The following is a 24,255-nucleotide window of genomic DNA, read 5'->3' as shown; positions in this document are numbered from 1 at the left end:
AAAACCCATACACAATAGAGTAAATACTATTTCAAAACAATTTTAGAATGGAAATTATCATTTTTTTTTTTCTGGAAGAAAGTTTTTCCTTCAGGCTCTTTCAGATGCTGTCCTTAGCTTTTTTTGACTGTCTCTCCTGGATGTTGTTTGATTGACACTTAGCAACATATATGCTACTGTAATATGCTTACTGCTACACATGAATAATGATCTGACTAAATTGTATGTAAATATTCAGTGCATCTGTAAGATAAACACTATTTAATGCTGATATCTATAGTTGCCTTTATTTATTGTTGAGGTACAGTAAATATGAATGCACATTATAAGAGACAGAGAGTAAAAAAGAAACCATTTATTATTTATGTTATGATTGTATTAATATTAGATGCTGTTGATATTAAAAATATTTCTACTGTATTCCAGCTGAGTACAAGACTTTGTGTCCAGGCGGAGAAGGATTCAGACCAAACCCTATCACAGTTATCTTGGAAGGTTAGTAAGCATTTTATATATATATATATATATATATATATATATATATATATATATATATATATATATATATATATATATATATTAAAGTTATTGTTTAATAGCTTCTAATACGTTCTATGGGACACCAATATATTGAGGTAAAATGCGCCATCAGAAGCAGTTGATAAACGAAATTGCTTCCGACACCATATTTATCAATTTGTGACCTCGTGTAAACCTAATTACTGCTTAAAGGGACACTGAACCCAAATTTTTTATTTTGTGATTCAGATAGAGCATGACATTTTAAGCAACTTTCTAATTTACTCCTATTATTAATTTTTCTTCATTCTCTTGGTATCTTTATTTTAAATGCAAGAATATTGTGGTGAACAACAGTTGTTCTTGCTGATTGGTGGATAAATTCATCCACCAATAAAAAAGTGCTGTTCACAGTTCTGAACCAAAAAACAGCTTAGATGCCTTCTTTTTCAAATAAAGATAGCAAGAGAACGAAGAAAAATTGATAATAGGAGTAAATTAGAAAGTTGCTTAAAATTTCATGCTCTATCTGAATCACGAAAAAAAAATTGGGTTCAGTGTCCCTTTAATGGAAAGAGTCCTTAGTTGCTATTAGTGATGCAATCAACGTGTTGTTGATATCTGTGTGTGTGAATAAAATGTGTTTTTGCTTTAGCGCTTTTTAAAGTGTTTCAGCCTAATGAACTGTGCAGCGCTTGGGTGTATTTTGTGCTTAAATTATTTTGTCTGCCTATCAGTGTGTTTTAAAATGAGATCAGCTGAACTGCACAATATTTTATGTGACAGTAGCACACCATTATTTTGCATTGCTTAATTATGCTTTGATTTTGTGTGTGATGTAATATGTTTATTTTATTGGGCTAATATAAAGTCAAAGTGGGATTGTTTTATATCCTTATGCCATCTATCAATTTATTCTTCTTATCTGCTAACCATAATGTAGATTTAATGCAGTCCAAACGTTTAGCACATAATTTATTTACAAGAAATCTCTATGTTCTTATGTTTAGAATCAAGTTTACATAAGCTTTACACCTGGAAAAGTAAATCTGCCTCACAGGTCCTCAAACTTTAGAAGTCCCTAGTACAAGTCTTAAGTTTGCTTACTTCTTTATTTCAGACATTGATGAATGCCAGGAATTGCCAGGTCTTTGCCAGGGTGGTAACTGTGTGAACACCTTCGGAAGCTTCCAGTGCGAATGCCCAGCAGGTTACTACCTAAATGAAGACACTCGCATCTGTGAAGGTAACTCAACTGCGTCTTAAAATCTGTTAAACCCATAAACAGAGTCAGAAGTTGCTATGTTTATGATTTATAAATGTTATGTTACTGGTGGAAACCATTAAACATAAATATGCTGTATAACACTATATTTGTATATACTTGCACATGGTCATTTTGGGTGGCCAAATAACTACAGTAAAGAAAGTAAATTAATTCTAGTTGGTCAAGTTAAAGCAGAAGACAAGTTGAGTAAACGATTGATGGCAAATTTATCACATATGACTGCAGTCTTTCTGGACTAAACTTCATCAGGCATAATGTTGACAAATGAAACAAGATAATAGGCTGTAGACATTTTATGATAGTACATTGTGAGATACAAATAGATTATGCAGATACCTAGATACGATCAACTGAAAGTAGGACATTATTGCTGTGTACCAAATATCTCTATAAGCCCCATATTGCACTATTTCTGACTGTAAAGTAACAACTTTACATTGTTTAAGGCATGTTACCCTAGATTAATTTACATTACTTAATTTACTTTCATGTCAGCAATTAACAAATTGAGCCAGATGATACAATCACCTTAGACTCTCTGAGCAAGTTATCTGTTTAAGATGCTGGTGCACAGTGCATACTTAAATACACTTTTTAAACTGCAATAGCTTTTATTGGAAGCATTTTTGCTAATACATGTATATTACAAAAATGCTTCTAGTCAAAACTGAAATGTATCCATGTGGATTCTAATTTTGGCTGGAATGTCCCTTTAAGTTGTTCAGTTTGCCAGCATTATGATGAGGGTAAACTGTGCTGCTAGACAAAGAAGTAGATAAGGAATCATGATAAGTTATTCCATTGTCTGTATTAATTATACTATAAGGATGCTAAGTCATACCAAGTAAGGTTCAGTTTACCGTTATATCTGTGGAGAATAATCTACCCAACTGTGAACGTTTACATGAAAAAATGTTTTGCTTGTGAACTTTTAAATCAAGCAAATTATTTTCCACAGTTGTATTTCACTTGTCTCCTGGATGACATTGAAACGTATTCTGTCTGTTTTCAGATATTGATGAGTGCTCTGCACATATTGGTATTTGTGGTCCCGGGACTTGCTACAATACCCTTGGAAACTACACCTGTGTTTGTCCGCCAGAATATATGCAAGTTAACGGAGGAAACAACTGTATGGGTATGCATGGATATATTTATGTTTAATATTGTGATATCTCTACTCATCTCTTGCAGCCTTCAGTGTTATATTTTAAGCTCTCTAATCTTTAAATATATTTTTTATAGTATTCAGATATCAATATGCATTCATAAATCACATACAGCAAATACATAAAATGTATTGATCTAGCTATCTTATTTCCTATACAATTAATTGCAGCAGTCTATTAGCTAAACTGAGCTATAAACATGTTTCATATGACTTAATGATCACAGTTTAATTATATTATTATAAAATTATTGGCTTTATGAAGTTGAACTTGTTTATGAGACATGCGAAAATGTATCAGCTCAAATGCTGAGTTCGAAAAACATTTTGGAAATTTGTGATAATGAATAAAATTTTTGTAATAATTCAAAAATAATCAAAGGTAAGTACTTATGTGTACACTAAAAATAAAATACAATAAGATAAGGCTATGCCACAGAGTCCATTTTAGTAGTCATTCTATTTTTAAAATGTCATACTTAAAATTTATTTTAAAAAAATCTTATAGCTGAACTACAAATGCTTTTTTCAGTTTATACAGGTACATGTTCCCAAATCCAAACTTTTAAATTAATATTTAAAAAATAAAAAAACTTTAAAAAAATTACAATTTTTCCTGCCTGTAAGTCAGAAAAGTATTAAATATGATTAAAAAAACTACCTTTAGTTGCCTGTATAAGCTGTATTATGACATTTAAACATTGCCTAAATGACATAAGATATTTTTGCTTACACTTGGACCCATTTTAAAGATGCAAATATTCCAAAACCCAAACTGTTCTAAAATCCAAACCTTTTCCGGTCCCAAGCAGTGTGGATAAAGGGTTTTCTACCTGTAATAACAGTCTGAGCCAAGAAAAAAACATTCTTGTAGAAAAAGTTCTAAATTCCTTGAGCTTATTGTTTGTCCGTTTCCCCTCTACTCACATGACCCTCTTCCTTATTCTTGCTTTTTAGACATGAGGAAGAGTGTTTGTTACCGCAACTACAATGATACATGTGAGAACGAGCTACCTTCCAACATGACCAAGAAGATGTGCTGTTGCTCTTACAATATTGGCAAGGCCTGGAATAAACCTTGTGAGCCATGTCCTGTTCCTGCCAGCCGTAAGTTTTCAGCAATGTCAAACAGTTATACCTAATAGCACCAGTATTTGCCTCCTAGCCTCAGAGTGAATGTATCTGGCACTGACATTAACCACAAGTAGTTATAAAAATATGTCAACATTTTACTAACATTATGTCGGGGTCACTTCTTGGCTTTTCCCATTTTAAATGTTGCGATGAGTTCAAATCTCGTCAAATCACAGATAATTGTCAGATATGTATGCAAATTATAAAGAACATATATTTAAGAGAGAAAGTAGCTAGGGTTTGTGGTATTAATCACAATTAATGTTTTATGTTACTTTATAGCACTTTTCTACTAGTTTAATTTAGGACTATTCTTATTTCTAGGCTGATTATATTTTGATTAAGGAATAATGTTGGCAGATATTCTGCTATTATTTATTACATTAAATGAACACATATTGCAGCTCTAGACACATTTTTACAATGAATGTTATTTTAAAAATCAAAGATCCAAGATTTTGTTTAAATTTGAGCTTGCGTTGTATTTACAGCTGAATACCAAATTCTTTGTGGTAACCAGGCTCCTGGATTCATTATTGACATCCGTACTGGCAAACCTACAGGTAAGATCACTGAGTGGAGTTAAATATAACAATAATAATGCACGGATAAGACCATCTTATATATCCTGCTTTGTTTTTCTTCTCATGTCACACAGATATTGATGAGTGCAGTGAAATTCCAGGCATCTGTAGCAATGGCGTCTGCATCAACCAGATTGGAAGCTTCCGTTGTGAGTGCCCAATGGGCTTCAGCTACAACAACATCCTCCTCATCTGTGAAGGTTTGTAACCCGAGACGCTGGCATAGAGTCTCATAATAACCTCTCTTTGTCAGAGTAGAAATAGTAGAACAATATAGTCAATAATTAACTTTAGTTAACTATATGTGTTTAAAGATTAAGTTAAATAAAATTAAATGATAATTATGATGTATTTAGATCATTATTGTAACAATAAATGAATATGAAAAAGTCAAAGGAGCTCATGATCTAGAAGAGCTGAGATAGATCTAGGTAGATATTATAGGTGAAGCATAAAAACTGTGAAATATAGAGTGGAGTAATTAGGGTGAATCAAAAGAGAATGGAGTTAATTGTTGCTAAGGTTTAATTGCAAGTATATTATAAGATTGCTGGAGAATGTTTAATAATGTCCAAAGCACTGGAATCCGATCATTTCTGAACAAGTGGAACAGATAGATTCAATAAAGATAATTAAACAAAGGTCCAGAGAGATGTGTGCTTTAAACACAGAAATGAAAAACAAAAAGAAAATGTATTAGTAGAATATTTATGGAACAAATTGTAAGTTTATTAAAACTGTCTTGTTTTACAGATATTGATGAATGTAGCAGTGGTGAAAACCTGTGCCAAAGAAATGCAGACTGTATTAATATCCCTGGGTCATATAGATGTGAGTGCTCCAGTGGATACAAGCTTTCTCCAAGTGGTGCCTGTGTGGGTAAGTACCGTCTCTTTCTTGCTTTCTTTTAGTATATATATTTTTATGCAATGTGTTGGTTACAGCACATGGTGAAGGTGCATGAATATATTTATACCGATTCCAGAAAACGTTTCTGTTTGCTGGTCTTTTGGGGACTGTTACTGGATTATGCTAACTAAAGCTGTCACAAAGCTACATACAAGACACTAAGAGTAGCAGTAAAAAAATCACAAATGGACTCATTTTAGAAAAAATATAGTACATAAAGATATATATATATATATATATATAGTGCATAAAAATCCCTTGCCCATGTATAAGTCGATAAGCGTTAAAACGCTGTGCATTCACCAACTTCCCTTGTTTTCTACAGGTCGCAATGAGTGCCAAGAAATCCCCAATGTCTGTAGCCACGGTACATGCAAAGACACAGAGGGCAGCTATATCTGTGTCTGCCACAATGGATTCAAAGCCAGTGGAGATCAGACCATGTGCATGGGTGAGCTTTGTCATTCACTTTTAAACATAGAAGTGTACATGATGTGACCGATTTTATATGACAGTTGCTGATCATTTACATCTCATTGTATGGTCTTCTTTAGATATTGATGAATGTGACAGACAGCCTTGTGGTAATGGAACCTGCAAGAACACTGTTGGCTCTTACAACTGTCTTTGCTTCCCGGGCTTTGAACTGACTCACAACAATGACTGCATGGGTACGTAAAGATTAGAATTAATGCAAAATGTCATATGCTGCAAAAACCCAAGAAATTGATCAAATTATGTTTCAATATCAGTTATATTTCTCTAGTACAAATGATTAATGACTAATAATTATGTCTTCTGAAAACACAAAAAGAACAAAACTAATAAAATACAGATGGACAATTTTACATAAAAATATCATTATAAGCTATATAATTTATTTCTGTGATCTCCTAATTAAAATAAGGCCACTCCCTTGTTGTTTTGATTTCCAGTTCATACAAGTATCTTTAAATCTAGACTTTATTGACTCCTCCACCTTTGTAAAGGATGAGTGATATTTCTTCTCAAATTTCACAATAATACTAACTCATAGGGCCATTACTTAGCCTGTTATTGTACTAGATTTGAAACAGTCTGACGTACAAATATCTACAGAAAAAGCAAAATCTTCACACTTGTTTTTTCATGTATTATTAAAATGAGGACTATATACAGTACAGAATACTATACTTGAATCAGAGATGCAGAGCTGTCAAACAATTTTAACTAAATTAGCGCAAGACTGATCAGTCTAATGCAACCACTGATTCTCTCTCTCTCTCTACAACCACATAGACATAGATGAGTGCTCTTCTCTCGTGGGTCAAGTCTGCCGCAATGGACAGTGCATTAACAATGTTGGTTCCTTCCAGTGTCTCTGCCATGAAGGCTATGAGATAACTCCTGATGGCAAGAACTGCGTAGGTGAGTATGGACTCTCATGTTATCTCAGTCTGTTCAAGAAGCTCTAAACTAATGGTCTTCCAAAGAACTGAGTGATCCAAATATTGTACATATCTAGTTAATGGAGATAATGTGATAATAAACATTATAAGGAATGTTAAAGAACAGCTGTATATATTTTCAACACATAACCATGTAGTCCATTTAGACTCACTATTAGCCTATCTAAAAAAGTTTAAACTTAAAGAGAATATTGCAACTATAAACTACCTGGTTTATTTGCTCAATAACTAAATGGACAAAAAACATTTATAAATTCATAGCATCTATCAGAAATTAAATACTACTTAGAAAAAGTTGGCATAATTTGCATTGTTTTGCAGACCTTGCCATAATGCTTATTTATATCCCAGACATTTTTATTTTCATGCTGTATTTAAACAACATTTGTTGTTCTGTAGATATTAACGAGTGTATCAGCCTGCCTGGTACCTGTTCTCCTGGAACGTGCCAGAATCTGGAGGGATCTTTCCGTTGCATCTGTCCCCCAGGATATGAAGTACAAAATGACAACTGTATTGGTGAGTGGTCCTCTGTTACACACGATTTAACTAATTTAACTATGCTATAAATGTATAGTTGTGCAGAAAGAAACAACAAATTACCATGGTTAATCACACATGACAATTCTGAGCTGTGTTTGCAGTACTGCTTATGCCTCACTGCCTATTGTGTTCTTTATAGATATCAATGAATGTGATGAGGAGCCCAATATATGTTTGTTTGGAACTTGCACCAATACTCCTGGCAGCTTCCAGTGTGTCTGTCCCCCAGGATTTGTATTGTCTGACAACGGACGTCGCTGCTTTGGTAAGTACAAGTTATGGTAACAAATACTGTATCTTACATGGCCATACCTTTTAAGAAGAACCTGTTTGTCTGACTGCACAATTATCTTTGTCTCCAGACACTCGTCAGAGCTTCTGCTTTACTCGATTTGATAACGGGAAGTGCTCTGTACCCAAGGCCTTTAATACCACAAAAGCCAGGTGCTGTTGTAGTAAGATGCCAGGAGAAGGCTGGGGAGACCCTTGTGAGCTTTGCCCCCAGGAAGGAAATGGTAAGAATGGGAGACATTTGCTGGGCAATTTTAAAGGGGTCAGTGCAACATAGTAGCAATATATTAGCCTGTTTGCTATAAGTGTGTATAATAAATCACACACGCTGTCAGTGCAACATAGTAGCAATATATTAGCCTGTTTGCTATAAGTGTGTATAATAAATCACACACGCTGTCAGTGCAACATAGTAGCAATATATTAGCCTGTTTGCTATAAGTGTGTATAATAAATCACACACGCTGTCAGTGCAACATAGTAGCAATATATTAGCCTGTTTGCTATAAGTGTGTATAATAAATCACACACGCTGTCGCTTAAGAAGATACTGTATACCCTTATCTATTGTTGTCATTTTGTCTATTGGAATATTCACATGGACTTACTTATATTTTATAGTGGCTTTCCAGGAACTGTGTCCTTATGGACATGGAGCCATCCCTGGCATGGGTGACACTAGAGAGGGTGAGTAACATATATCTATATCTATGCTCAAGTCCATACTCAGCTAGATTTTTAAAAGCAAGCGTTACTGTCTGCCAGCCTGTTTATCTATATATATATATATCTTTCTATCTATCTATCTATCTATCTATCTATCTATCTATCTATCTAGCATTATCCCAATAGTGAGTAGCTACATTTCCTTTCTGATATAATGTTATTAATATTGCTATTCTTCTTCTTGCTATTATTAACAGTCTACAAAGCAATGCCTTCTGTTTTTTCTCTCCATAAAAGCTTTAATAAAATAATAGCTGAACATTTTTCTAGCTTTGCATTTATCTAACTACTATGGCTGATGTATTATTGTAATGTATTGCTAGCCTCCTAATCAACTTAGATTTTAATGGGAAACACTTGAGGAATACAATATGTTAAAAGCTGTTGGTTGTGTTTCATGATAGGTACATGATAATTACAGAACGTAGCGAACGATATGAAAATGCAGCTATAGAACACAGCACATAACAGACAAATTCACAAACTACACATACAAATAAATATGCTCTTTTAAACAAACATAATACTCATAAAAATTAAATCACATATTGTTTTCTACATCTTTTTTCTCTCTCTTTGTTTAGATGTAAATGAATGTGCAGAGAATCCTGGCATCTGTGTCAATGGTGTCTGTATAAACACAGACGGATCTTTCCGATGTGAATGTCCATTTGGTTATAATCTGGATTACACAGGAGTAAACTGTGTTGGTGAGTAAGCAATGGGTATAAGCAATCATTTTACATGTTTATTTTACAGAGCATATTATATCATTTTTAAATGATCACTCTATACTAAGGCTAGAGTGTACTCCTGCACTTGTGAGTATAGGATCATGCAGCAATGGTTATAACACAGAGCTTGGAGAAATATAGATTTTGATTAAATATAATGACAAACCTGTTATGGCTAAGATTTATGCACATGGTTGAGGACAGTATATTTTGGGAACCAGACACACAAGAAGAGAGTATTTTTTATTTTATTTTGGAAGATCTACAACAAAGAAATTACTTGCAAGGAAGATTTCAGTGATTGTGTGGATAACAGACAGCATGCTGATCTGAAAATGCTTTGTTGTTTTTTGAAATAAGCACAGTATTATTATACGTATCTTATATTTTATATAGTAGGTTTAAAAAACAAATCTAACAAACAGAGACAACAATTACACAAAAAAGACAGGTTTATGTGTAGGAAATAATATGGATTTCTAGCTGGAGATAGTTTATTAAAAAACCTAAGGATCAGAGAATAGAGATAAGATATTAAATACAGATAAACCACAAAAATTGTGTTTAAAAACCCTCTCAACTTTGCTCTTATATCAGATCCGATGTATATTCACTGTTTCAACAAATCATATATTCTTTGTTTTTGTTCTGTCCTATACAGAATTGTATTTCTTATCTAATTTACAGTCAGCATGTAGTGTATGAGCTTAATGTATGAATCATTTTAAACATAGATACTGACGAGTGCTCTATCGGGAACCCATGTGGCAATGGAACGTGCTCCAATGTTGTTGGCGGCTTCGAGTGTGCCTGTGATGAAGGTTTTGAGCCTGGCCCAATGATGACCTGTGAAGGTAACTGTCTTAAAAATTCTTTAGGTCCTGAAATAGGTTCTGTGACTTGGATAAAAAGTTTACAATGTCCTCGACCATGCACCTAGAAATGCATAAACAGGTCCTTGATGTTCTGAAAATTAACAAAAAGCAATCACATGTATTTTTTTCTGTTATCATTAAAAGAAAGCAGCCTTACTACTTTGCTTTTTGTTACTTTATTATATATTATATTTTCAATAACTATCTAAACTAATATTTATCTCAAGACCATATCAATAAGAATGTAAACAATCAAGAGTTATTCACACAGCTCAAGACAATATAATAAACTGGGTACTTGCCAGTATGGTGCCCTAGGAAATATGGTGTTACCTATTTTTTTTTGTTCATTCTAGATATTAACGAATGCACAAACCCCCTCCTGTGCGCATTCCGCTGTATAAATACCTATGGGGCATATGAATGCACATGTCCTTCAGGATACACACTAAGGGAAGACCGTAGAATGTGCAAAGGTATGATCTGTGTCTATATATATATATATTGCTGTTATGTTTCTGCCAAATATCCCTTTAGTTTTATTTATAATCTTAATAGTTGGCATTGCAAACAAAATGGCCACAATATGGTAGTGTGACACCAATATTTCTTGTTTATGTAGACCTGGATGAGTGTGCTGAAGGTCTCCATGACTGCGAATCCCGGAATATGATGTGTAAGAACCTTATTGGTACCTTCATGTGCATCTGTCCTCCAGGCATGCAACGACGACCAGATGGGGAGGGATGTATGGGTAAGTGCTAGTCATTTAGATCAATATTTCAAGTCTGTAATCACATCATGACACTTTGTAGTATTATTGTTCCAATATATTGATATTCTATACTGGTTGACTCTCATCCTCTTTAACTCTAGATGAAAATGAGTGTCGTACAAAGCCAGGCATCTGCCCTAATGGTCGCTGTGTGAATACAATTGGAAGCTACAGGTGTGACTGTAATGATGGTTTCCAAGTCAGCGCCTCTGGAACTGAGTGTGTGGGTAAGTAATAGCCCTGAGTAAGATATAGATTTTGTAACAAAGAACCTCAGGTTGTCCTCTGTATACTAGTTTATATTATAAACATAGAAATATAGATTTTGATGGCCAGTAAGTACCATTGACCTAGCAAGTCTGCCCATATTTCCTATAAAGTGTAAGCATAATTAGTTTGTATCATACAATTATGCTTATCCAATGCATTCTGAAAGTCCCTGACAGTGTTGGTATTATCTGGTAATAACAAATAGTTTAATTTATATTTTAATTCAGAGAAATTGGTTATGTGAAAAAATGATATATAGTGGTGTTATGGTATATAGTGTGTTGAAAGTAATTTACTTCGTATAGAACTCAAAAGCAACCAATGGCTCTGACTATTTCCATATTCTAGTTTGTTGTCACGTCCCAATTTTCTGACATTATCCACAAATATACGTATTTTACAAAACTAAGTTAAAATTGGTCACTTGCATGATTAAGGTAATACCTTTAGTAGTGCAGATCCGTTGGCAACTGCAGCGAGTTCCTGGTTTAATATCCTTTCAATTACTTGGTTTCACTGGGATAGTGTCTCAAACTTTTAATTTTATGTATTAATAGGCTAATATTTTGTAGATGTTTAGCTACATAGTGTTAAGCTGTCAGGCACAAAAATATACTATTGGTAACACTTGTTTACCCTTCTCAACCTCCAGACACTCGGCAAGGATTCTGCTTCACTGAAGTGCTACAGACAATGTGCCAACTTTCATCCACCAACCGCAACATGGTCACCAAGTCTGAGTGTTGCTGTAATAGTGGGCGAGGATGGGGCAATCAATGTGAGCTGTGTCCTCTGCCTGGCACAGGACCTTTTAAGAAAATGTGCCCACATGGACCTGGTTTTACCACAGATGGTAGAGGTGAGAATATTTATTGCATGAAAAAGCTATGTAGAGACTTATCTGACACATATAAATACATTGCTCTTAAATATTATACCTATAATCATATAAATACTTATATATGGCTTTTCCACTTATAAACTCAATACTTTCCAATTTTAGACATTGATGAGTGCAAAGTACTTCCAAATCTGTGCAAGAACGGCCAGTGTATCAACACCATTGGATCCTTCCGTTGTCACTGCAAACTGGGTTACACCACAGATATCACTGGAACAACATGCGTAGGTAAGAACATTGTATCACTCCCAAACATTTTCTTGCACTCTGTTTCTTAGGGGTTCGTGAACCAGGTTGACAAAACACAGCGCAAAGAAACATAGAACTCTACACATCTTCAAAAGTCTTTTATAGCACGCTACAATAGTAACTTTTGGCTGGCAGAGGTAAAACAGTTATTGTATTGAGTACACTAGGAAGGACGGGCATGTAAGCTTTACTTATGAGGGTCACTTCCCCATAAGCGTTGAACTTTGGGACCATGTTTTGTTGTTTTTCCTTCTGTGTGATCATTGATATGTGATACACACAGATGATAAAAAAAAAGGAGATATGTCCCTTTTTAGATCAAGTCAAGTAGAGGTTTTGGGGCCTATCTATCAAGCTCCAAATGGAGCTTGAGGCCCCGTGTTTCTGGCGAGCCTGCAGGCTCGCCAGAAACAGCAGTTACGAAGCAGTGGTCTAAAGACTGCTGCTCCATAACCCTGTCCGCCTGCTGCTCTGATGAGGCAGACAGGAATCACCACAATTCAACCCGATCGAGTACGATCGGGTTGATTGACACCTCCCTGCTGGCGGCCAATTGGCCGCAAGTCTGCAGGGGGCGGCGTTGCACCAGCAGCTCTTGTGAGCTGCTGGTGCAATGCTGAATATGGAGAGCGTATTGCTCTCCGCATTCAGCGATGTCTGTCGGACCTGATCCGCACTGTCGGATCAGGTCCGACAGACATTTGATAATTTGGTCTCTTTATATGTATAAATGTTGCCATTAAGCTTTTGTAATTGCTATATTTTGGCTAACAAAATAATCACTACTTGAAAATGTATATGTATATATATATATACTTATGTATATATATATTAATTATTTGATATTTATATATAGTATGTATTTATATGTTTATTAATGCAATTTAATTTGTAAAATTAAACCTTATATTTACTTTAAGGTTTTTTTTATGGTACAGTACCACCTAATAAAGAGCAATATCTTTATACTCCGATATTCTATTGTTACAATTTTAGGGTGATGTAAAAAAGGGCTATAGAATTAAAATCTGTGACTCCATGTTATTTCTTTATACAGATCTGGATGAGTGTGCCCAATCTCCAAAACCATGTAACTTCATCTGCAAGAATACAGAGGGTAGTTATCAGTGCTCCTGTCCTAGAGGCTACATTCTGCAGGAGGATGGCAAGACATGCAAAGGTATGGCAAGTAGTTAGCGTTGTTGTTGCTCAGTATCTCAGCGCAAGTGCAGAAAGAAACAACCGCCATGAAGGAGTGTGATTACTATAGCATTTTATATTACTGCAGAGATGAACGTTAAGGATTAATTACCAGACAGCTGGTGTGGTTGGTCAGCAGAGGAGGTAGCTGGGATATCGGTTGTATAGACTGTACATTATAATGACAGATCAGTTTGAGTGGGACCTATTGGTCATACAAAATGAAGATGAGTTATTTCAGCTGATGTAAGGAATGAGTCAGATAGTCCTTTTAGAAGAGGACTTTTGATTCAACTAATTGGTTGATAATATTAACTCAGATCATGTTTTATAATATAATTTCAAGTTAAAAATATGGACATTTAATGTGTTCATTTTAGTCTGCATGACCAACAGCTTTGTGTTGCTTAGTAGGCTAATAAATATCCAGCAATAATTCAAGCTTCAATTAAAATATTTCTATGTAGTTGCTGAACTTTATTTCCAATTTTGATTAAACCATTAAAGTAATATTTCTGCACATGGGGCTTATATTTTGTTATAAAAAGGTTGGGTGGGATTGATGTTTAAGGCAGAAGGAACTGTTCTATAATCATATATCTTCACCCAACAGACTTGGATGAATGTTCCACCAAACAGCACAACTGCCAGTTCCTGTGCGTGAACACAATAGGCAGCTTCACCTGCAAGTGCCCACCTGGCTTCACCCAGCACCAATCTTCTTGTATTGGTAAAGTATTACCTTTTTAATCAGTAATATAGCTAGTAACATAAGCCTCCTGCAACTCAGAAGACGTCAGTTGTTTATGGCAGTAGTTACCCTTCCCCACTGTGCATTGCTGAAAGCCATACATTTTTCAGCTGGTAAATATAATATGTCCCTCATTTTATCAGTGTAAGCCATTACCATGGAAAAACATCTACCATCTTTTATGTCACTATGGTAACTCCCACTCAGGTTGTTCTTATAAAGCTGGTTGTACAATCTTCTAATCAAATAATTCCCAATTGCAGTGTATGGATAAATACATTTCTGATTATTATGGGCTTCTTGTCAACAGATAACAATGAGTGTAATGCACAGCCTAACCTTTGTGGAACCCGTGGCGTATGTCAGAACAACCCTGGTAGCTTCATCTGTGAGTGTCAGAAGGGCTTCTCTTTGGATAACTCTGGCAGCAACTGTGAAGGTGAGAGGATTTCTAGATATCACACTCAGGATTATTTAATTGGTTGAACATGTGAGAATATACCCATAAACCCACATTTTAAAAGCCAAACAATGTTGAGTATAATTGACTAACAACTGAAACAGCTACACGCCAGCAAAGACGACTTTGAACCTTGTAATGCTATATTATTTTTATACACTGCATTATTAATATATATGTATATGCAAATTATTGGCTAGGCCTTTATCTTGTCATTTATTTTTAACAAAAACAATATTTACTGGCAACCCTGTGACAAACAGGTGTACAATGCACCAGATTAAAATTGGGTAACAAAAATATTTAACAAAACTCCGACAGTGACAGGTCGCAGGTCTTTGTGCTTCCCATATTTTTTAAACATCTGTTCTCACTTGGTGCAAAAACCTGTTGCATAAATTGGTAAAAGTCAGCCAGGGCAAACAAATAATCTGCTATATTTAGTTAACATTAATCTAACACTTCAGATGCAATTTACCTTAGACATTAAATTTCCAGAAAAAAAGTGCACTGTGCAATCACGGACTGTGAGTAAAATCCCAAATATTTATTACAATCTATTTTAAACAATATAGAAAGGTCAGCACTTTATAAAATAAATCAGGTAGCTGGACAGATTCACAACCCAGACGCGTTTCGTGCGTGTGGAGCAGACACGCCAATTACCAGCATTTGCATCTAGACAATAGGAAGGTTGTTTCCGTCCACGCTCCATTGTGCCGTGTCCTGAAGGATTCTACTTTAGGTATTAGCTAGAGTCGACTGTCTAATGTAAGCACTCCTGTATGCAGAGCTCTTTTGTGATTACCATAGACATTCCAGTCGTTTGGACACTGTTATTACTGATGTTTATTTGCTCCCTAAAATAATTTCTCCAACTCATCTAGACATTCAGGTTGCAAAGAATCAAATAGCATAAGTCCAAATAGGATTATGACTTTTTTGAGTGAGATCTCCATATACAATATGTCCATATTCTCAATTCTTAGATGTGGATGAGTGTGATGGAAACCACAGATGCCAGCATGGCTGCCAGAATGTCCTAGGAGGTTATCGCTGTGGCTGCCCACAGGGCTATGTACAACACTACCAGTGGAACCAGTGTGTGGGTGAGTAATGGTCTAATGGAGAATATAACAGACAAGATAATTCTTTATGGCCAATATTCCTAAGAAGTATTCTACCACAGCCTAATCTCACTACAGGTTAATCATTAGATGGGTTTCTGGAAGATTTGTCTACCTCAGATTGTTTATTTGGCAGAATGCTACTTATATACAATATACTTGTTTCATAAGCCTTAAAAGCTTTAACATTTTGAGGCATTGAAAATATAGAATCAACATTAAATCTCCTAGTAATGAAGAACTGTGACAACTGATAAAACAGGCAGATAATAATGAATATCACTAATAATTCCTCTTCCTCTCCCATCAGATGAGAATGAGTGTTCCAGCCAGTCCACTTGTGGTTCTGCCTCCTGCTACAACACTCTGGGAAGCTTTAAGTGCGTCTGCCCCTCAGGCTTTGACTTTGACCAATCATTCGGTGGATGCCAGGATGTTAATGAGTGCTCTGCCTCAGGTGGAAACCCTTGCAGCTATGGGTGCTCCAACACTGATGGTGGTTATCTGTGTGGTTGCCCAGGAGGGTACTTCAGAGCAGGCCAAGGGTGAGTTACTTGTGATAGCTTGATCTAATATAGCTAGTTATGGATTTAATGTTTGTGTTTACATCTATCTGTCTGTCTATCTACCTATCTATCTTATCTGTTACCTTATCTGTCTATCATGCTTACTCTCATTCTTTATCAGGCACTGTGTCTCTGGCATGGGATTCGGAAAGGGCTCCTACATCCCAGCTCCCATTGAAGAGGATGAGGAGAACATATTATCCCCTGAAAACTGCTATGAATGCAAGATTAATGGCTACCCAAAAAGAGGACGACAGAGACGTAGCACCAACTCTACCTCTGAGGATCCGGTGAGAGAATCATTAGCATATTAATTCATTCTAAAATGTGATGGCAATAGTGTAAAGAAAAAGTTTCTATGTGTGGGCCAAGTTTTATATCTTTTAAACCAAATCTTGGAAACTCAATGCATTTCATTTCTTTAAAATATTGCATTCCTTTTGACCCTATGGGGTAGATTTATCATAGTGCGAGCGGACATGATGTAGTGTATCATGTCCGCTGCACATCGATACATGCCGACAGTATACGCTGTCAGCATTTATACGCTGCCGACAGTATACGCTGTCGGCATTTATCATTGCACCAGCAGTTCTTGTGAACTGCTGGTGCAATGCCGCCCCCTGCAGATTTGCGGCCATTCGGCCGCTAGCAGGGGGTGTCAATCAACCTGATCGTAATCAAACGGGTTGATTTCTATCCACAGCCTCAGAGCAGGTGGACAAGTTATGGAGCTTGATAAATCGGCCTATTGTCTCCTGTGCAGAATTAAAGGGACATGAAACACATTAGTTTTTCTTTTATGATTCAGATAAAGCATGTCATTTTAAACAGATTTCTAATTTACTTCTATTAACAATTTTTATTCGTGCTCTTGGTATCTGTTGCTGAAATTTAGGGAGGTAAGCTCAGGAGAGTGCACGTGTGGAGCACTAGATGGCAGTACTATTTCCTGCAATGCAGTGCTTTAGACACCTACCTAGGTATCTCTTTAACAAAGAATACCAAGGGAACAAAGCAAATTTGATAATAGATGTAAATTAGAAACTTTTTTTATAACTATATTGTTTAAGGGACAGTTCATTATTTGCAATAAAGTGGTGGTGTCCAAATCCAGCCACTGAGGGTTGCTTTAGGTTAGGGTTGCATAAGCTACCTCTGGTGACACAATCACAGTGCATGGATGTGAATATGGTGAAATGGTGGCCTTTTTCTGGCAATGGATGGCCATATTTGAACTTTTAGCATTTGAACATCACATCTCCCTTACTTTGTCCTCCAAGCATACAGATGAAAAGTATTTCTAAGGATCCCTAAATTAAAAGTAATGTAGGCAATTTGTAATTATATACCTATATTTTAGTGTTATCATATGACTTCTCACAGTAAAACTTCCTTTAAAAGCATGTTACTGTGCATTTGCAAATTTCATGCACATTGCAAACTGACACATGATAAAGCTTAGTTAAAGGAACACTGAACTCAAATTTTTTTCTTTTGTGATTCAGATAAAGCATGACATTTTAAGCAACTTTCTAATTTACTCCTATTATAAAATTTTCTTCATTCTCTTGGTATCTTTATTTGAAATGCAAGAATGTAAGTTTAGATGCCGGCCCATTTTTGGTGAACAACCTGGGTTGTTCTTGCTGATTGGTGGATAAATTCACCCACCAATAAACAAGTGCTGTCCAGGGTCTGAACTAAAAAAAATAGCTTAGATGCCTTCTTTTTCATATAAAGATAGCAAGAGAATGAAGAAAAATTGATAATAGTAGTAAATTAGAAAGTTGATTAAAATTGCATGCTCTATCTGAATCACAAAAGAAAAATTTTGGGTTCAGTGTCCCTTTAACTTTTTTTATTGTGGGATGGCTTAGATTAGAATAGCACACATATACTATTTACCTATTGACTCCACATTCCATTTATAATTATCTATGAATGTTAAATGGGAAAATAGAAACAAATGGTCCTATTTCTCTTGTTATATGTTTGTTCAATGTTAAGAAACTATCGGCTAGATTACGAGTTTTTGTCGGTAATGGTGTGCGGGGCTAATGAGCCTTTTTTTTTCACCGCTCACTTAAGACAACGCTGGTATTACAGGTTTTCTTCAAGCCGGCGTTAGCCTCAGAAAAGTGAGCGTTGAGCAAAATTTAGCTCCACTTCTCACTGTAATACCAGCGCTGCTTACGGTAGCGGTGAGCTGGCTAAACATGCTCGTGCACGATTTCCCCATAGGAAACAATGGGGATGAGCTGGCTGAAAAAAAACACTGCAAAAAAGCAGCGTTCAGCTCCTAACGCAGCCCCATTGTTTCCTATGGGGAAATAAAAGTTATGTCTACACCTAACACCCTAACATGAACCCCGAGTCTAAACACCCCTAATCTTACACTTATTAACCCCTAATCTGCCGCCCCCGACATCGTTGCCACCTACATTATATTATTAACCCCTAATCTGCGCTCCGGACACCGCGCCACCTACATTATACTTATTAACCCCTAATCTGATGCCCCCAACATCGCCGAACCCTACATTTTGTTTATTAGCCCCTAATATGCCCCCCCCCAAAGTCGCTGCAACTATATTAAATTTATTAAACCCTAATCTGCCACCGCCAACGTCGCTGCCACTATAATAAATTTATTAACCCCTAAACCTAAGTCTAACCCTAACCCTAACACCCCCCTAACTTAAATATAATTTAAATACATCTAAATAAATTTACTATAATTAACTAAATTATTCCTATTTAAAACGAAATACTTACCTGTAAAATAAACCCTAAGCTAGCTACAATATAACTAATAGTTACATTGTAGCTAGCTTAGGATTTATATTTATTTTACAGGCAACTTTGTATTTATTTTAACTAGGTAGAATAGTTATTAAATAGTTATTAACTATTTAATAGCTACCTAGTTAAAATAAGTACAAATTTTCCTGTAAATAAATCCTAACCTAAATTACAATTACACCTAACACTACACTGTCATTAAATTAATTACATAAACTAACTACAATTAACTACAATTAACTACAATTAAATTAAATAAACTAAAGTACAAAAACAAACAAACACTAAATTACAGAAAATAAAAAAAGAATTACAATTTTTTTAAAACAAATTACACCTAATCTAATCCCCCTTATAAAATAAAAAGCCCCCCTAAATAATAAAATTCCCTACCCTATACTAAATTACAAATAGCCCTTAAAAGGGCCTTTTGCGGGCATTGCCCCAAAGTAATCAGCTCTTTTACCTGTAAAAAAAAAGACAATACCCCCCAACATTAAAACCCACCACCCACACACCCAACCCTATTCTAAAACCCACCCAATCCCCCCTTAAAAAAAACTAACACTACCCCCTTGAAGATCACCCTACCTTGAGCAGTCTTCACCCAGCCGGGCACAAGTGGAAATCCCATTAAAAATCCCATTAAAAAGATAGGATACGCAATTGACGTAAGGGGATTTGCGGTATGCGAAAATCGCGGAAGAAAAGCGGTACACCTGTACCTGCCTGACTTGTAATACCAGCGGGCGTTAAAAAGCAGCGTTGGGACCCCTCAACACTGCTTTTTAAGGCTAACGCAAGACTCGTAATCTAGCCGTATGTAATATGGCCAAATCGTGCAACCAATGGGAAATAAGTCCCTAGCAGCTGCTAACATTTATTAATATTAAAGGGACATGAAACCCAAACTTTTCTTTCATGATTCAGATACAGAATACAATTTGAAACAATATTCAAATTTACTTCTATTATCTAGTTTGCTTCATTATTTAGGTATCCTTTGTTGAAGAAATAACAATGCACATGGGTGAGCCAATTACACAAGGCATCTATGTGCAGCCACCAATCAGCAGCTAATGAGCCTATATATAAATATTCTTTTCAACAAAGGATATCACAAGAATGAACCAAATTAGATAATAGAAGTAAATTGGAAAGTTGTTTAAAATTGCATGCTCTTTCTGAATAATGAAAGGAAAAAAAATTTGGTTTCATGTAACTTTAAAATCTATTTGCACTCAAAATAAAAACAATATTCCTTGAAAGTTGCACATTTTGGTTCCCAATACAAAAACATTATATAAGACTGTCAGTGGCGCTTGGAACTGTCTTGCTAAGGGAACATAGCTGCTTAATTGTAGAGATATTTACAGATTTAGGAGTGTGTCTTCAAATAATGTGTGGGGAAAAAAAAGCTACTGGAGACTATTTGTATGTTTATACATTTTTCTATTGTGATGTCAATATGTTGGACAGTTATTATATGGTTTACAAACTCCAATTCAGGAAACAAATTATGAGTTTTCAATGTTCGTGTGAGCTAAAACTGGTACAGCATTTTATAGGAATTTATATTAATTGGTCTTTTAACTGCTCTTTTAGGGCCACGCCCACTACATCAGCCTGGCTAGTGTTGACATTGATGCTCCTCTAAGCATGACTCTTAACATCTCTGATGTTACCAACAAACAACACATTCTGGAGCTTGTGCCTGCTCTTGAACCCTTGGAGAACCATGTGCGCTACATCATTTCCCAAGGCAATGAGGATGGTCTTTTCCGCATCCATCAGAAAGACGGCCTTAGTTATGTTCACCTTGGCCGAAAGAAGGTTATTCCGGGTACTTACAATATAGAAATTGCCAGTGTGCCACTCTACCGCAAGAAAGAACTACAGAAACTAGAGGAAGAGAAGGACTTTAACTACCTCATTGGAGAGATTGGCCAAACACTCAAGATGAAACTTCAAATTAATCTTTATTAAAAGCAAAAACATTCCTCATGTGTCCATCACAAAATCCAAACTGTACATTTATAGAGAAAGTCTTCTTCTGTCTTGTGTTTAATTAGCAAGCTTTTGTGTCAGAACCTAAGCACGTGTAAGATTGATGGGAAACGTGGAATAATGAGTCCAGAAGTGACCGACGTCCGTACATATTTTTGGATTGTTTCTTTTTCATAGTGTTTTTTTGTTATATAAAACGTTTTTTTGAAAAATATTGAGAAAAAAAAATATGAATAATGTTGACGGGGGGAGAGTATGAAGTGCCATGGGGAATTTCAGGGTGATGCCAGCGGATATACAGATGTTCAAGGGGAGGGACCTAATCTACTGTTCTCCAATTCTTAAAGATTAAAAATCCAACTTGTGATATGGCAGAAAACAATATATATATATATATATATATATATATATATATATATATATATATATATATACATACATATATATGTTTTTTTTTAAGAAAAAACTAAAGCGTGACTGAAAAACAGTAATACTACTGCTAAGCACAGACAAAAAGTACTACATACTGTACACATCGATTCTGTGGATTTATTTTAAGGTCTGCATTTTAAAAGTGCAAAACCTCTTACTGCTTCAATATATGAACGTGAAAGCAGAACACTATTTACAGTTGTAAAACCAGAAGTGTTGTCTGAACAGGGTTTATCACTTGTCCGGACATTGGAAAGTGAGTACAGAGGGGAGATTGCAACTTGTATGGTATAGATCACCAACTGCAAGTTTTACATTTCATTCCATTTTGCTGTCAAAAATATGTGCATTCATAATTTGTTTTCAATTTCAGAAAATAGTAAATATTCCGTGGGTTATGTGATACAGTATAGTAAAAATTCCAGACACTGTTTTATCAAATGACATTTATAAAAATGTCATTTGATGGGGGGAGAATTCACCTGGTGCCTTATTTTCTCAGTCAGGGTCTGCAACCTGGGCTGCTTATTTACAATTCAATAACTACAGCTCTTTTGACTTTGAAATATTATCGCTAAAATGCTGCGCTTCGTATCAGCATACATTGACTAAACAGGGTCTTGACTTTATCTGAGGCTCTACCCACTAAACCTTTTTTGATATATGTCACTAATTCTGTGCTTAAATTTGATTTTTACACATATGAAGTAATATCAGGATTATCATCAATGGTGGTAAATATTTTCTACAAACTGGAAGAAAATAATTTAACTGATCACTTAATTTACAACTTTATTAAAATTTAATAAGAAATAGGATTACTACATAGGTGTGTATACACACATATGTACTCATTAAAAATAAGTATATATAGGTATATATACCTAAAACAGTGTATACATATATAAATAATTTCATTGTGTATTATTTTTTATACACAACTGCCGTACCTATTTGAAATATTCAAAAAATGTAAAGGGACAAGTCTTTATATAGCTTTTTCCATCAATCATATATAACAGCATGTTTAAAAAAACAAAGATAATACAAACTTTTGGGATCTGAGGATTCTGAATTATAGTCAAATAAAACACAAACTCTATTTTTTAAGAACTGACCCACTCTACTTAGTTTCTAATTAGCATGAACTATTATGTGCTGCAATTTAAGTTTTCTGATCACCAGATTACTAACCAAATGCTCTATATAAACAATAAAATATAGGCTTTTTATATAATTTTACCCTTTCCACTGTAGAGAGACTGTATGATCTACAATGTGTAGAATATTGGCCTTGCTAAAAACCAAAAATAACGAGAATCAAATAATGTCCGCTGGCAGCAGTTTAAATTTCTCCTCAGAATCTAGATTTCTTCCCCCCTCTTTTTTGCTTGAAACAAAAATAGAATAAAATGCTAAAGGATGGTGCTACTTTACACTACGGTATCAAATACACACAATACTACCTGACATTACGCTGTATCTGGCCACAATGGTGCTTCCACTACCCATTCAGTGCTTGAAACGCCTGTTACTGCACTGTACATCCTTTTTTTAATATTTATGTATAACCACAAATGTTAACTGTTGCTATTTTTTGTAAGTTCATATTCCTGTAGTATATATAAATATATATTTTATTTGGTACATGTTGACTCTTTTTTTATTTTTTGTTATAATTTTCACGGGCAGCCACTTCCCGATAATGTGTGATTACTGTATTATTGCCGGAAATTAAAAACTTGAAAAATGTTTAGCTCTGAAAATACAAGACTATTAAACTGTGTTACCAAACGGTGCTAAATAGTTCATTTTTAAACTGTTTTTCTTTTTTGCAGTCTTGTCTTGAGCCAAAATGTGTTACATCTAGTGGGTTTTAAAAAAAAAACACGGCATTTTCTTTCGTCCCAGTGTGGTCTGATGCTTTTCTTTTTTTTTTTATACAGTGTGCTGTATTTTTTTTCTGTTTGTTGTTAGGCACATATGAAAAGATTTTTGTACAACTTAACATAACTGTGTTTTTTTTGTATCAGAAGCAACAGCAACAATAAAATTATTTTGGGTAAAAATTACCCCTTTTCTATTTTTTTAAGTTTTACTTTTATTATTATTTTTTGCAAAACAGTTTTGCATGATGTATGGCAGAATATGTATAATTAGATGTATTTATATATGTATATGTGTATTTACAGACAACATATAAATACATATGTATAGACATATACTGTATATATATATATATGTGTGTGTGTGTGTGTGTGCACTGGAGCTCTTTGCAGTCAAGTAGCTGAAAACATGAGAAATCATATTTATGGAATATTCATATTTAATAAAATGTTTTACTGTGTATTTACTGTAAATTTTTCACATTCCAATGTTCTTCACATATGTCCTAATAATTTTTAAATATATATATGTGTATATATAAATATATATATAGAGAGAGAGGTATAGATTGTACAACCCCCCCCCCCACACACACACACACACTAT

At 35.0% G+C, this 24,255-nt stretch overlaps 1 protein-coding gene across 2 annotated transcripts in view; it reads left to right on the top strand.

The window, feature by feature from the left end:
* The window catches only part of FBN3 (fibrillin 3), a 123,887-nt gene extending 100,053 nt beyond the window's left edge, over positions 1-23,834 (top strand). For both annotated transcript variants that reach the window (XM_053703017.1, XM_053703016.1), the window contains exons 33-60: positions 427-495; positions 1,640-1,765; positions 2,820-2,945; positions 3,933-4,082; positions 4,601-4,672; positions 4,768-4,893; positions 5,447-5,572; positions 5,928-6,053; positions 6,157-6,273; positions 6,881-7,009; positions 7,450-7,569; positions 7,733-7,858; positions 7,956-8,108; positions 8,506-8,571; positions 9,195-9,320; positions 10,079-10,198; positions 10,576-10,695; positions 10,842-10,973; positions 11,096-11,221; positions 11,917-12,123; positions 12,268-12,393; positions 13,472-13,594; positions 14,228-14,344; positions 14,676-14,804; positions 15,815-15,934; positions 16,263-16,497; positions 16,640-16,808; positions 20,929-23,834. In XM_053703017.1, the coding sequence (XP_053558992.1) occupies positions 427-495; positions 1,640-1,765; positions 2,820-2,945; positions 3,933-4,082; positions 4,601-4,672; positions 4,768-4,893; positions 5,447-5,572; positions 5,928-6,053; positions 6,157-6,273; positions 6,881-7,009; positions 7,450-7,569; positions 7,733-7,858; positions 7,956-8,108; positions 8,506-8,571; positions 9,195-9,320; positions 10,079-10,198; positions 10,576-10,695; positions 10,842-10,973; positions 11,096-11,221; positions 11,917-12,123; positions 12,268-12,393; positions 13,472-13,594; positions 14,228-14,344; positions 14,676-14,804; positions 15,815-15,934; positions 16,263-16,497; positions 16,640-16,808; positions 20,929-21,309 (3,863 nt within the window). In that variant the 3' untranslated portion in view covers positions 21,310-23,834. The remainder of the gene's footprint in view (positions 1-426; positions 496-1,639; positions 1,766-2,819; positions 2,946-3,932; positions 4,083-4,600; positions 4,673-4,767; positions 4,894-5,446; positions 5,573-5,927; positions 6,054-6,156; positions 6,274-6,880; positions 7,010-7,449; positions 7,570-7,732; positions 7,859-7,955; positions 8,109-8,505; positions 8,572-9,194; positions 9,321-10,078; positions 10,199-10,575; positions 10,696-10,841; positions 10,974-11,095; positions 11,222-11,916; positions 12,124-12,267; positions 12,394-13,471; positions 13,595-14,227; positions 14,345-14,675; positions 14,805-15,814; positions 15,935-16,262; positions 16,498-16,639; positions 16,809-20,928) is intronic.
* The last annotated feature ends 421 nt before the right edge of the window (positions 23,835-24,255 follow it).

Source organism: Bombina bombina, chromosome 2, assembly GCF_027579735.1.
Source record: "Bombina bombina isolate aBomBom1 chromosome 2, aBomBom1.pri, whole genome shotgun sequence".
Lineage (NCBI taxonomy): Eukaryota > Metazoa > Chordata > Amphibia > Anura > Bombinatoridae > Bombina > Bombina bombina.
This window is presented reverse-complemented; position numbering and strand designations above follow the sequence as displayed.